Source organism: Camellia sinensis, chromosome 5 (genome assembly GCF_055761805.1).
Source record: "Camellia sinensis isolate YWXY chromosome 5, ASM5576180v1, whole genome shotgun sequence".
In the NCBI taxonomy this organism is placed as follows: domain Eukaryota; kingdom Viridiplantae; phylum Streptophyta; class Magnoliopsida; order Ericales; family Theaceae; genus Camellia; species Camellia sinensis.
Genome location: NC_138965.1, coordinates 9623994 through 9639745, shown reverse-complemented (window position 1 = coordinate 9639745; position 15752 = coordinate 9623994). Strand labels below are relative to the sequence as shown.

The window sequence follows — 15752 nt, the reverse complement described above, 5'->3', positions numbered from 1 at the left end:
TTTTAATTGGTGCGTTTAAAAGGTGGAGTTTTTTCTTCTTTTTTTTTATTATTATTTTTGAAAGCTAATACAAGATTGTGTTCCTAACCAACAAGTGGCAAGACACTCAAATCCCAAGTTCTAGCCTATATGATTTATCAATATATATATTAAATGCAAAAATACTAGAGGTCCTAAAAATTCTACCAAAAGTTTTACCCAATGTCTCACATGGGTGTGAAACCCACATCATGTGAGACATTTGGTAAAATTTTTGGTAGAATTTTTGGGCCTACTAGCATTACTGTGCAAACGCGATACGTTTTTAATTATACATTTAAATTTTTAAATAGTTTAACAAATAAGAAAATCCTATAATAATTTTTAGACAGCTTGATGAATAAAAAAAGTGTTTAACAATTATTAAATGTGACAATTATTAGAAGGTATTTAAAAAAAAAAATAGAAAAGGTGACACCGTACGTCTCATATAATAAGAATATAATTGAAGCATTGAGACTTTCATATATATATATATATATATATCAAACACTATAAAAGGTGCAACTTTTCTTAAATTGAAATTTAATAATAAGAAAACAGGAACCAAAAGCCCTATCTTAGCTTTCATATAGTTTTAACTTATTTATGTTATTTTTACTTCAAAATCTATAAGCAAAATTATTTCAAATATTCAAACACAAAATTCTAAAATAAAATAAAATAAACTATAAGCAGTTTCAATAGGCTATGTCGATATATAAATTAAGGATAAGCTTCAATAATGTATTGAATAACTTTGGTGGGCTTGATGGTGTATTGAGTGAATCCAGCCTCACTCAGAATGTAGGCCCATTCCTTTGAAGTCCTCTCTTTCCCTTTGTTTGTATGAGCCATCATACCCATGTCCATCATCAACCTCGCATATTCAAGCTTGTCTCTCTCCTTTTCTTCTTCTCCTTCTTTAATCACAGCTTCAAAAATAATCACCTTCCCTTTGTCTTTTGGAATAGCCTCTCTACATTTTCTTAGAATGTGAATGCACTCGTCATCTCCCCAATCATGCAGAATCCACTACAATTTGAAACATGCATATATGGATTAGTTCTTCTACATGCACAAAATTGGATTAGAACTCAAATACAACACTCTCACATTTGTGTTCAATTTTTGATCCAATTATGTGTACTTTGAAAATTTTATATGTAAATTAGACAAACAAGCATTGGAAGATGTTATACAAAGAGAAAAAAGTGTACAAAATTTGCATATAGAATGGTTGATTTAAAACAAAGTGCCTATTGAAATGCTATTTAATTATAAAATGTTACTATCATGTTAATTGTATTACCAATGTCACTGATGTTTCTCTTAAAAAAGCAATTGACATCCATGGGTCATAATACCAATGTTTTAGTGTCTTTTGTAATTTCAATGTCTTCTTTGTAGTTCTACTTTTAAAGAAAAGACCTTTCTTTAAACAAATGTTATAAACCTTTATTTGAGAACTTATTTGAAGTTTGAAATGGCTTACATATGAAAGAAAGACCAACCTCAAAGTTGGCGTTGGGATCTCCTACTTCGTGTTTTATTGTTTGTCTTGTATTGATTTAATCATTAATTTTGATAATATGATAATATGATAATATGTTATAGATATAAAAAAATAAAATATCAATACATTAAAATTGAAATAGTACTCTATTCAGTATTAAAATTGATGTGAAAATCGATAATTAACTAACTAATGATTACCTATTATGGGCATCGTTGATGGCCCAGGTGATTGGCAATTTACCCTTCCCTGTTACTTCTTTTTTTTCTTAAAAGTTATGGTGTCGTTTGGGATGTGGGTTGGGTTAATTTTTTTGTTAAATTAGTTACAGAAAAATAAAATAAGATAAAATATTACATTCAAATTATAATGATTTCTTTTTTTTTTTGCATAAAAAAATAAACTAAAAAAATAAGGAGGATTTGGTCATACCTCCCTCACTATCTAATTTCTCTTTCAAAATGACAAGAATTATATAAATACTTTCAAAACCCCCTGATATTTTAAAATTTGTTTCTTTTACTATATTACCCTCATATCTATCAGCTCTCCTATTAAGACATTTTCACTATGTATTTCAGAGTCAAATTTTACTCTGTATGAAAGTAAAATTTTACTCTGTATAAAAGTAAAATTTTACTATGAGTGAGAGTAAAATTTTACACTCTGAAACTAAAAGTAAAATTTTACTCTGTATAAAAGTAAAATTTTACTCTGAAAAATAAGTGAACTGTAAGACTCTGAAGCTAAAAGTAAAATTTTACTCTGTATAAAAGTAAAATTTTACTCTGATTCTGTCAAATGAAAAAAACAGAGCAATAGAACCAGAGTAAAATTTTACTCTGGTTCTATCAAATGAAATTTGATGTTTACTCTGAAAAATTGATGGAGCTTTGAGTTTTGAGCTTTGAATCAGGCCTATAATCCTTGAATCAATCGATGTTTACTTTGAAAAACATTGAATCATGCCTATAATCTTTGAATCAGGCCTATAATCTGAAAATTTTAAAGAAATCTCAATTTTTCATACCCCAGTTCTTCAGATTTTTCAAATTTTACAGATTTTTCAGATTTTTAAAACTTTGAGCTTTCAAAAATCTATATATTCGAATTCAAATCTCAAAACACACAAACACGCACATATATATAGATATATATGTATATATATTACAGATCGGAATATGTAGATATATATATATATATATTCGAATTCAATCTCAAAACACATATATATTCGAATTCAAATCTCAAAACACACAAACACACACATATATATGGATATATATATATATATGTATCAGCGCGATTTGCAAGTTCTCCACAGCTCTGGCCATGGAGGAAGCTACGATTAGAAGAGAGAGACGAGATAGAAGATGAACAGTTGAAGGAGAGTTGAAGGAGGAGAGTTGAGAAGATGCAGAGAGAGATCGTCGGAGCTTAGGAATGACACAGCTCCGGCCATGGAAGAAGCTAGGGTTAGAAGTGAGAGACGAGAGAGAAGATAAATTTTGTATCTGGATTGTGTATATGTGAGAGTATAATAGTCTGATAAAATATTTAAATAATAAATTTTGTCCTTTATGCAAGATTTTATAATCATGAGGGGGTTTAGAAAGTATAATTTTTTTCTTTGTCCTATCGTTAAGAAAGGTAAAGGGGGTTTATAGCCAAATTTTCCAAAAAATAAACTCAAATTAACTTTTTAGCCAGGGCTAAAGTAAATAATATGTTTCGTGGCTTTTAACATTACTGGCCTGAATGGCTCGACTATCCAAAACAACGTTATTTTAGAAATTTTTTTTGTTTTTGCTCTCTCAAACAGACAGAAGAATAAAGAGAGAAGGAGGAAGAGATGGGTTTGCTCGCAGAGAAGGTGATGGCGGCACCTGTGGGTAGGGTGGAGTCATTCTCTCCCTTGAACTTTGTTCATTTCTTGATTTATTTGTTTTGGTTTGTGACTGTGGGTTTGATTTGTATGATTGGATTTGATTTTTGGTTTTTGGGTTTTGATTTGTCTGGTTTTGGCTTTTGGTTTTTTGGTTTTGGTTTTTGGTTTTTGGGTTTGATTTGTTTGATTTTGATTTTTGGTTTCTAGGTTTTGATTTTTGATTGATTTTGGTTGTTGGGTTTCAAACCCATCTTTCCCAAATTTTTGGGTTTGATGGTTTTGGTGATTGTGAATTCTTAATGAACATAGAGACACAGAGATTTTTGGGAAAGACAAAGAGATGAACAGAGATAGATTTTTGGAAGAGATGGAAGAGATGAACAGAGGGATTTTTGGGATGAACAGAGACAGATTAATGAACATAGAAACATAGAGACAGATTTTTGGGAAAGACAGAGATGAATAGAGGGAGAGACAAAGATGAACCAAGGGAGAAGAAGAGAAGAAACACAGGAATGAGAGAAAGGAGAGAGAGAGGAAATCGGGCCATTCTCGAGCCACAAAAAAATCGAGCGTAGCATGATTGATAAATAAATAAACGACAATGCTACATAACTCAAAATTTGTGGCTCAAATGGCTAAAACGACGTCGTTTTGAGCCACTTTTGAGTACAGAACAACATAAAAATGGCCAAAACGACGTCGTTTTGGCCATTTGAGCCACTTTTGAGCCACAAAATTTGAGTTACGAGACATTTTCCATAAATAAAACAAAAGAGCAATGATTGGTGGCCACAAATTCTGTGGCTCAAATGGCCCGAAAATGTCAAAACGACGTCGTTTTAGGTACAAAACAACTCTGTCGTTTTGACATTTTAGGGTCATTTGAGCCACAGAATTTGTGGCCACCAAACATTATCCAAAACAAAAATACAACCTAACTTCTATGTAATGAAGTTCTTTGAAAGCTCAATAATTTATAATAATAACAAAAAATAAAAGGTTATCCATTATTTAAGTGGGTAGTACTAAAATTTGACCTCAGATAGGGTGATTTTTCTGAAGCTTGAATATGCTTACCTTGAGGAATACAGCATCAGCCTTGGGAACACTTGAAAACATGTCCCCCCCAACATTCTCAACACCAACAAAGTCAGGTGCTTCAGATACCACATGAGGGAGATCGAAATTTATGCCGCGAATCCAAGGACAAGCCTTAACGAACAAGCGGATAGTAGTCCCATTCCCTCCGCCAACGTCCACCAACGAATCCAACCCATCGAGCAAATTTGGACAACCATCAATCACTGCTTGCACCGACACCCTAGCATCGCAAGCCATGGCATCATTGATGAGCTTGCTATAGCCAGGGTTCGTGGCTGCAAAGCTCCATACGTCCTCACCGTGAGCAGTCTCAAATGCTGAACTATTTTTGTTGGCCAGCACACTTGCACGTAGAGTATGCCATGTTGCCAGCATCACTGGATGGCTCTCTAGCAACACGAGCGGAGCCATGCTTTTTTCGCCATTTTTCATGAGGAGGCGCGAAAGTGGTGTTTGAACATATCGTATTGAGCCTTGGCTTGTGCGGTCTTCTTTAAATACTTGACGGTGGACTAAGAACCTCATGATGCGGTATAGGGCAGGTGGAGAGCATTCAAGGGTAGAGGATAGCTCGGAGAGTGTCATGGGGGCTTCGTGGCGTTCTAGGGCATCGGGTATGCCAAGCTCAATGGCACATTTTACCACTGCCATGTCAACATAACCGAACACATACTTCCATATATCCACTCGGGCTTGATCTTCTTCTGCCATATCTCTCTCTCTCTCTCTCTCCTTGTTGTCTCTCTGATGCAAAAAAACACAGTAGAGGTGAAGCGCATATTAGCAATGGCGAAGATTGAATTTATATAGGAGAGAAAGCAAAGCATTGAGAAAAATGTGGACATTTTTAGTTGGACTTAAAAAATTGTTTGAGTCCCTATTTGAGTGTTACATTTCAATTACCCAGAAAAGCTTTGTAGATTTTGTTGCATAATAATTCATGGAAACTGACAGTTTGAATATGACACTTTGTAAACATGTATCATGTTAGTTAGAACTTAGAAGTTATTGAGAACGCTTAAACAATGCTCACTTGTTTTGATGATAATCTTGGCTTGATTGACTCTTGTTTCCCTTAATTACATGGCAACAGTGTTGCAAACAGTTATATTAATGAAATTATACTCTGGTCATCAAATTGGCACAGACCAACCCATTCATGCTACTGAGCCCTTTAAGAGCAGAGCAACCATTCATTTATTAGGAAAATGAAAAATACAGAATAGGATTGAGGGCACAAGCACAGAAGATTGGAAGTAGAATTTGAAAGCAAAAGTCATAAACTATTCAATTTATAATTCTCACATATCAAATTAATCCTAGAAATTGTAAGTTTAGTAAAAGAGACGAAATAGAAGGAAAAAAAAAAAAAAAAAAAAAAGATGAAAACTAGTAGTTTAAGTTTAACAATATTTGTTGATTGTTTTAGTCAAAAAATAATAATAATGAAATGAGGGACAATATATATGTTTTCGACATTTTAAACTTCAAGACTTTTGTTCCAAATTAAGAGGGTGTTTGAGAATAGACTATTTTAATTAATTTTTTATGAAAAAATGTGTACAAAAATTAAAAAAATAACTTTTTTTTTATCAAAAAAAAGTAATATAATTAAATATTTTGATTTATTAACTATTTTAATCGGACCCACCCTGCTAAGTGGAGGCTGTTGTGTTTTTAAACTAATATCTTCCATCCTTTTCATTATTAGTGGAATTCATAAGAGCATCTCCATCGGTAAATCAGATTTTTCATCAAATTTGAGTCAAAAATGACCCATTTTACCAAATTTGATACCACTCGCTCCAACGGTGCACTTTCATCAAATTTGTGCCGGGGACAACCCGTTGGTCGACCTGTTAAGCGAAAAAAAAAAAAAATTTTTTTTTTTTTTTTGATTTTTTTTTTCTGAACTTTTTGAACCTTTTAGTGGTCGACCGGCTGGTCGACCGGTTAGGCAAAAAAAAATTATTATTTTTTTTTTTTTTTACTGTTTGAACCTTTTCTTCGAACCGTTTGAACCTTTAGGCGGTCGACCGGTTGGTCAACCGGCCGGGCAACCGGCTGGTTGACCGGTTGGTCTCTCCCAACGGTTAGGAACAGTGATTTGGTAAAATGATTCGCCTGTTCTCATTTTGGTAAAAGATTTGCTGAATTCTGGATTTGATATCGATTTGGTGAAACCATTGGAGCTCAAAAAAGTAACTTTTTCATCAAATTTTGAATTTGATACCAAGTTTGATGAACCGTTAGAAATGGTTTAATTCAAACTTGGAATATTTGGGGTTCAGATCATCTGTCCCCGATGCCTATTCCAATTGTCAGTCGCATTGCTGTGATGCTAACACGTGTCCAACAAGAAAATCAATTATAACACCGTCGACACAACCTACCTATTGAAGAAGAAAAATGAATTTTTGATTGAGGTTATACAAAAGTAAATTAAAAGTTAATTTTTTTTAAAGAAAATATATAAAAAAATAGATAAATAATGTATTTTAAAAAAAATTAAAAAGTAAAAAAGTTAACTTTTAATTCAATTGTCAAAATAAACCAATATAACAGTCTCTATCTTCATTATATTGATTAGGGTTATGAAAAAATGGCACAATCTGTATGCAATATATTATTAAAATTTTTGTTAATATAGAAAGAGGAGCACGAGGATGGTTTGCCGTCTAGTCGACGAATAGAAATAGATCTCAGGGAAGCCATGCCTGCAGCTGCAGCTACTGACGGAGGTAGTGAAGGCCAGGGTCACGTGTCTTTTGGATTTTGGGATTTTTTTAAAAAAAATTTTATAAATATAAAGAAAATATTTTAAATAAAAAAAATTACAAAAATATTATTAGAGTAAAATATCAATAAGATTTTAAAAATTATAAGAACAATAATGATTGTTTTAATTGAATAAAGAGAATATTATAAACCATGTTATTTATAAAAAAAAATTTGAATGTAACGGTAATATCATTATTATTGACATGCAAGTATAAATAATCTTACTATAAAGATATGAAATTTATTGAATTGTTAGTTATATTTGATATATGAGGTTCACTCTCTATGTGTTTATATACTATTAATTGGTGATATCACATATCAATGATGACGTGGTATTACTATTATATTAAATTTTTAATCAAATTTTGTATAAAAAAAATTTATCATTATATAATTTATTTTAAGAGAAATTATTGAAAAGTCCTAATTTGAAAAATGTTGCAGCAGTTGGCCACACGGTCCAAATGTTTGATTGGCAAGTCTTTTGTAATGGTAAATTGTAACCAAGAAGTCCCGTTTCAAATGTAGCTTCGTATTGGTGGGACGGTTATGCCCTCTTTAGTTTATTTGCAGAAAGTTCTATGGTTTTGGAATGTGCCATAACAAGTGAATTGGGAGGGGTATATTTCTAAAGTTTTCATTTTTTTTTGGGGGGGGGGGAGTGCAGTTGTAACGGCCCAATCTTGGCAAGGCAAAACCCCACCAAGAGGGTGCACTTCAAACGCTACAACACCTGAACACAACAATTCCTGTATAATTCTTATATCACACCATCACATCACCAAAAGTGCATAAAACCTTTCAATTGTCCAATATATATGAGATGATCCATTCAAAGACAAAAAAATATCATCATGCTACAAGATAATCCCCAAGCATCACTTCCTCAAAAATAAAACATACTATTCACGAATCCATCAATACATCCAACTTCATAAAGCAAATATTTACAATCAACCCCCTTCATAAAAATAAAATAAAACTACATCCTAGAATGACCTTAAGCAAAACCTCAACTACAAGATGCCCACATTTGATCCTTCAAAAAAAATTCTAATCTTTCAAGTTGAGACGAGTCACATAAAAGTCTATGAATCTGGAAAAAAAAAAATTAAAAAGGATGAGCTAAAGCCCAATGAGTATACCAACAATACCATGGAGTTATAAAACTTGGTCCTTCCAATTGGGTTCAAAATAAAGATAAAAAACATAAGAGCTTAATTGGACTGAAATTTATACAAAATAAAATAAATAAATGAAAATAAATATAAAATTTTCATAAACTGTTATCAAGATTTTTCCAAGGAATCTCATAAGGCAGAAACAAAAATACATTTGAATAATGAAAGTAAACAAAATTACAACTTTTCAATACATTAAGATTTTATGTCCATCATACGAACCACTACATAGCCTTAGGGTCGCGTTACCTCGTGACTTAGGTGGTGACGGTACCGTTACCCAAAATATAACCACAAGAACATAACTCATGTCAACGTAGCACTTCAATTCTCATTTCAATATTTCGGTCCTCAGGACCCCTTATATATATAACGACCCTTATGGTCCTTAAAACATTTCGGTCCCCAGGATCCCAAAGCATTTTGGCCCTTGTAGCCCCAAAGGCTATATTCAGTTATATGATCAATAAAATAAATACCCTCGTATAACGTTTCATTGTCATTCAATCATCATCATCATAAAATTTGAAGGACTCAACTTAAATAAATTCTCATAAAAAAAATTAGTGCTTCATTATACAAATGAAATCATATATTTATTTAAACTCAACCCTTGGCCTCAATAGATTTATAGACTTTCTTTTTATACATATATCATGATGAAGTGTATCATTCACTTCCTTTAATTCAAAATTATTTTCAAACTTTGTAATAAAGATAGAAGTAAGGTAATTTCCATGGTAAGTATACTCACCTCCAAAGTAGCAAAAGCGTAGATTGAAACTCTACAAATTAATTCCCATGAGGTGCAGAGACGCCTTCCTCCAATCCTAACAATTAGTAAATAGGATCTAAAATTAGGGAAAAGCTTTCAATGAAAAATACAACACTTACAAAAATGATCCTAAATAAGTCATGCTATGGAATGACAAGTTAAAGAACTCCTCCTAACTTCAAGTCACCTAAACAAATAACTTATCCAATCTCCACAACACCCATCCTTTGTACATTTTTAAGTTATTAACTTTTTAAATATCCAATCAATTTATATGCACAATACCACCATCAATAAACTACAAAAGTCAAAAATCAACATTTTTTATAAACTCAACAACTTAAGTAAAACCACTTCAATCAATTATAAAATTCCTTCATAGAGCATAGAGATAACAAATCCACCATTTATCAAATCAATTTCAACATATAAATTTCCTAACACCAAAATTCCCAATTTTTTTACATCACATACAAACTCTAGATTAACCCAAATCGCAATCTCCAAAACAACCATCAAATTGATCATTTTTCTACATGTAAAACATTCATAAAAACTAATTGAGAGTATAAAAACTCAACAATCAAACCCCAAATCATAATAGATCTAAAATAGAAAAAAATTTCATCATCTCTAACTCAAAATATATAAAACCTTAAACTAAACTTTTTAGAGAAAGATTCTTACCAATTAAAAGCCTCTAATCCATCAAGAAAATAAACCCCAAGCTTTGATTCTTCAAAAAATCAAGAAAAATCTAGAGTTGGTACTTCTATTGTACTATTTTTGGATGTAGTGAAGGAGTGGCCGACCGGACCCTTTTTCTGGAGAGATAAGGTGGCCGGCGGTGGTGGAGATGGTGGGTTAAAGTGGTGGTGTAAGGGTGGAGCAGAGGTGTGGTGTTTGGCCACCAAGAAAGTAAAGGAAAATGAGAGAGAATGTAGAGAGAAGTTAGAGAATGAAGAACGAAGACAACAAAGTAAACAAAAAAAAATATGCACTTCTTTTTTTTTTTTTTTTGTTGAAATAGGGTGTTTGGTCACACCTACTATCAAGTTTGGAGTTGGGTTTAGATATCATAAATGGAGTTTAACATAGGAGTGTGTTTGGCTTTAGATGAATGTTGGGAATATTATAGCAGTAGTTAACGTCGATACCACCGTTGAACACAGGTATGTCCAGAATTTTGTATTACAGAGTCATTCCTCATCATTCCCACACATTCACACCAGTGCACAAATCAATGTCGCTGTTATCACACCGACAGTGGAACGAGAACGGAGAAACATTAATACCTGTGTTTGACGCCAACAGTGCAACAGTCCATCTATATCAGAGGTGGTGTGGTTATACTTCGCGTTGAGTGTTGTGGCGTGAAGAACACTAGTTTGGTTGGTCGGTTGGAGGTGTTTCCTGTGAATTGGGCTTAGCGTAGTGGTAGTGGACTGGACAAAGTTTGGGACTGTGAATCCAGCAGATCAACTGAATAATGTCACAGAAGATGGACTGGACAGAGTTGGGGACAATGAATCTGGCAGATCAATGTGAACAATGTCACAGAAGATGAACTAACCAAGCAAACAAAATAAAAATGTTAGATCAACATGAACAATGTTAGGAGGGAAACCGGCGAACAAATAAAATTGACGTGAACAATGTTTGGAGGGAAACCGGCGAACAAATAAAATTGACGTGAACAATGTTTGGAGGGAATCCGCAGATTGACTTTGCCGACGCGATACACTGACTTGACGATGTTCATGTTAGAAGCAGCAATGGCAGACTGTCACAAAAGATAGACTGGCCAAGCAAATAAAATCAACGTAAACGATGTTAAAAGGGATACCGGTAGATCGAATTTGCTAACGCGGTACACCGAATGGTCGGGTTGTTGAATGCAAAGACGAAGTCAAGATTGATGGACCCGCCGAAGCAAGATCAGAGATCTTAGAGGATGATGAAATCTGGGTTTTTGGGTACAAGCAGTGAAATCGACAAGGACGGTCCTTTTTTGGATGAAGATTTGCCTGGAGAGTACAAGATGATGAAGTTCAGTACATGGTCTGTGATTTAATTGGTGAGTTTGATTTTGATTATTGGTCCTTTAGCTTGTAGCCTTGCAATTCCCAGATTTAGAAACAAAATATTATATGAACTTGAATTGTGGAAATGGAAACTCATGATTTTGGTTCTGATTTCGGGTTGTGAGAAATCTGAAATGGAAATTCGAAACCATTTTAGTATGCCTTATTTCGCGTGTTCACGTCACGTACGAAACTACACTACGACGTAACCACGTTCCATTTATGCGCGTGTTACAAACCTACTAAATTAAAAAAGGTATTAGTGCGCTTTTCCGATCAACATAACACACAAACACCCATTCACGTTCCCTATACAAGCCCATGCCAATCAACCAATAATACTAGCAGTGACAAAACAGTCAACAAACAAATTAAGAAACCATCTAGTCACCAAGAAAACATTTAAGATCTTATGGATTACAAGTCCACAAAATAGCATTTACTGGTCAATTCCCCATTATTTTAAGACTTATATCCTCTTTTTTTTGTATTATCCATGATACACTAGTTACAAATAACATTATTTTTTTAATGTTTCCCAAAATTAATAGTAAAAACTTGCGTGAAATATTTTTGTAAAAATTTTCAATATTGTAATTAATAAGTGTTCTCCTCTAATTTGATTTTTTAGCTCCACCACTGGCTGCAGCAAGAAGCAACTATCATCACTATCACCAGGAAATGGCCCGATTGGCCTTGCCGTACTTCAAGCGGCAATAGTTGTTTCGATAGAGATGTGGTGGCGCAACTGACTACAATGACGAGGTCCACACACAATACTAGCGGCAACGAGGCCCACACACAATACTAGCTCCACCACTGGCTGCAGCAAGAAGCAACTATCATCACTATCACCAGGAAATGGCCCGATTGGCCTTGCCGTACTTCAAGTGGCAATAGTTGTTTCGGTGGAGATGTGGTGGCGTAACTGACTACAGTGACGAGGCCCACACACAATACTAGCGGCAACGATGAGTTTTTTTTTGGTTAATTTTTGTTTTTAGTGAATTTCTTTTTTAATTTAAAAAAAAAATTGAATTTTCTATTTTGTTCGATTAAACAAATCAGAAAATTTTAAAAAAATAATTAAGAATTTGAAAAAAAAAAGTCCAGAAAATATTAAAAAATAAATAAATAAATATTAGAATTTTTTTTACTTATTTTGGATTTATAGATTTTTTTTGAAATTTATATTCTTTATCTTTATTTTTATTTTTCTTTTTATGTTTGTTTATACAAGACAGGCTAAAAAAAAATTAAAAAATTGACATTATTTTTATAAAAAAAGTCGCTAAAGACAAAAAAAAAATAAAAATTTTAAATGTGATTTATTTGGAAATTCCCAGGCAACCTATGGTTGTCCTTGAAAGTCAATTAGGATTATGGATTTGAATATGAATTTATAAGTAAGAAAAAAAAAATTTAACTTACATTTTATTAATATTGTTCTCACTTTTTGTTTTTGTTTTTCTTTTTAAAATTTATAACTAAATTTATGATCCAAACACAATTTAAAAGGCGAATTACACTAACAATCCCTGTAGTTTAGAGCTTATGTCACTTTGTTCCCTGACCTTTCAATTGTGATACATTTGATCATAAATTTTGAATCTTGTTCCGAACAAAGACAATTGAAGATACTGTTTACTCTGCTAATGGAAAATGTTTCATTTGAAGGACAAAGTCGTCAATTAGATAAAATATAAACTAGTTTAACAAAAATAAATGTTGAAAGGTTTTTTTTTGAATTTTTAAAAAATATTTCTACTCACGAAAGATAAAATTATATAAAAATAATAAATCTTATACATTTTTATTTTTTTATCAAATTAATTTTTTGTATGTGTTTAGATGATGATCATATAAAGGGTGGTTATTTTTGTTGATGTTTTTGGATGGTTATCATGTAATAGATGATTTTTTTGTTGTCAATAAATATTTTTGTATGATTATCAAGTAATGGATGATTATTAGACTTTTAATGTATAATCGATATATTTAATATATAAAATGTTTTTAATTTTGAATTTTTTTATTTTTTAGAATATTTTTTTGTTAATGTACAAAAATTCAGTATATTTACATATTCGTGTGTATCGCATGTTCTGCTTACAATCTTGTGTTATGCTAAATCATAGTATTTAGCTGAGGGAGGAAACACTGCTTTGCAGTGGGAGATTCATTAACCAACCATTTTAACTGACTATAAGAACATGGGTAATTGCTTGTTCAAAGCATCGCACAGTAGAAATTAAAGAATTACCCATCCTATGAGAGCAATGCAAAGGTATCTCTGGGTTACTTAGCAATTTGATCTTGTTCAACCTCATCAAAAACTGGAAGCACAAGATCTTCTAGTATGCTAAATCAAATGAAAGTAGTGTGAATCAGATCATTACTATCAATCAAATCACGCTTTTCTCAATTAAAAACAAAAAAAAAATCTCTTCTTTATTGAGTATAACATGAAGAGAACGCCCCCCTTGAGCAAACACAACATCTAGAGATTGAAAGGTAAAAAGAAAAAAAGAGAAAAATAAAAAAGAGGATCCCCAAAGAGAAAAAAAAGGAACTGTGGAAGAGTATGCCACAACAGTCCGATCAAATAGTCTTCTAGAGATTTACTGAGCCTCGAGCTTCTTTTTGCGCTCCAACATGAAGTCATAGACCTTGTGTTGGTCAACAAGAGTGTTTGACACACACTCCTTTCCCATGCACCTATGAGCCCAAGCAACAAGTTTAGGGCACTCTGTCACCATGCTGAAGTTGCCAAACTGCTCAAACGAATAGAAAAATGTGTGGAATGGGATCAGTGCCACATCCACAAAGCCAAAGGTCTCACCCCCATAATAAGGCTTGTCTCCAAGCTCTCGTTCCAAGAGCTTAAAGCAGCCTAAGAGATCATTCTTTGCGACTTCTAGGGCTTCACCAGTGTATGTACATAGCAGCTTTCCAAGCCTATGTACCTGTAGAATATGCCATATGTAAATGTTGATAAGAAGACACATGTCTCCGAGAGATCACTCTGTTCCAAAATACACAAGAATGTATAATCCAATATCTATTAGTTCCTTTGTCCTCTGTCCCTTCCTAGTGCAATCTCAATTGTACAAGATAATAGGAATCTTAAAACACAAGAACGCATTAGAACAGAGGACAAGAATTCTGTGGTGACAGAAAATCTCGTACCATATTTACTAATATGCATTAAGGAGAACTCTAATAAGACATAAAATTCATACAAAAATTCCACAGGAAGGATGTGGTAATGTATTATTTTATTTTTTATTTTTTTTTATTTTTACAGATGGATATATGGAAGAGTTTAGCACTCACCTTCTTGTCAATATAATCACCCCAGAACCTGGCATGAGCTCTCTGGTAAGGATCAGAAGGCAACAATGGAGATTTGTGGTTCCAGACTTCATCCATGTACTGAATAATGATGAGCGACTCGCACATCGGTTTACCATTATGGATCAACACTGGGATTTGCTTGTTAACAGGGTTCATCTTCAGGAGTAGTAGGCTCTTGTTGCTCAGGTCCTCTTCCCTGGATTCATATTCTATCTCTTTCTCAGCCAAGGCAATTTTCACCCTCATCACAGAGGGGCTAAACCAGGTGCCCAAGAGAATCACTTTGTCGGCCATTGATGATGTCTCACAAATCAGAGAAGATCAAAGATTGAAGAACAGAGAATGAATGAAGATGCCTAGAGAATTATGTTTCGGGTGTTTGCTTGTGTACCAAAGAGAGGAGGTTGGAGAGGTTTTTATAGAAAAAACTTTTGATGGGCAATTCAAAGATGGTCGGACAATTTTGCTTGGGGAAATTATTCAATAATTCTAGAACATCACGTGATCATACTCTAAATCAATCATTAATTATTTAGCCTCATGTTATTCTCTTATTTCCAACATAAATTGTGAGTCCCTATCCCTCTCTACATTTTAAAACCTTATGAGATATCATGTGTCCATATTTCAGAAATAGTGAATAATCTTCCGTAAATTTCTATTATTTTGGGAAGGAAGGATTAATGGTCATTGTGTGCATCATGATTGAGTATCTTTAAGGAAAATGTTTGGTAGACCGAATTTGTGTGACTCAAATGACTCGAATGTATCAAACGACGTCTACACCCAAAATGATGATGTTTTGAGTGTTTCGAGCCATTCGAGCTATATTTTTTCGGACTACCTAGCATTGTTAAAGCATCAGCATATAAAATAATAGGAAAACGCTATACAAATAAAAAAAAATTTACAAATTGATGTGGTATGGAATGATACAACTTTAGAATGTAAAATGAGACCCGACTTATTAATATTCTAGGTAGGTGACACGTCAATTTGTAAAGAAAGATTGTTTGGAAAGTTTGTTTGTATAGCGCTATTCAAA

General features: G+C 33.1%; 2 protein-coding genes across 2 annotated transcripts; both read right to left on the bottom strand.

The window, feature by feature from the left end:
• Positions 1-518: 518 nt before the first annotated feature.
• LOC114286100 (acetylserotonin O-methyltransferase-like) lies at positions 519-5364 on the bottom strand. Its single transcript, XM_082868197.1, has 2 exons — positions 4503-5364; positions 519-1053 (listed from the first exon to the last, which is right to left on the bottom strand). The coding sequence occupies exons 1-2, from the start codon at positions 5235-5237 to the stop codon at positions 745-747; spliced, it is 1044 nt and encodes a 347-aa protein (XP_082724323.1). The 5' UTR covers positions 5238-5364; the 3' UTR covers positions 519-744.
• An 8411-nt stretch (positions 5365-13775) lies between these two features.
• On the bottom strand, positions 13776-15143 carry LOC114286101 (glutathione S-transferase 3). The gene is made up of 2 exons (XM_028229186.2): positions 14687-15143; positions 13776-14316 (listed from the first exon to the last, which is right to left on the bottom strand). Exons 1-2 carry the CDS (start codon positions 14999-15001, stop codon positions 13972-13974), a joined length of 660 nt encoding a protein of 219 aa, XP_028084987.1. The 5' UTR covers positions 15002-15143; the 3' UTR covers positions 13776-13971.
• Positions 15144-15752: the final 609 nt, after the last annotated feature.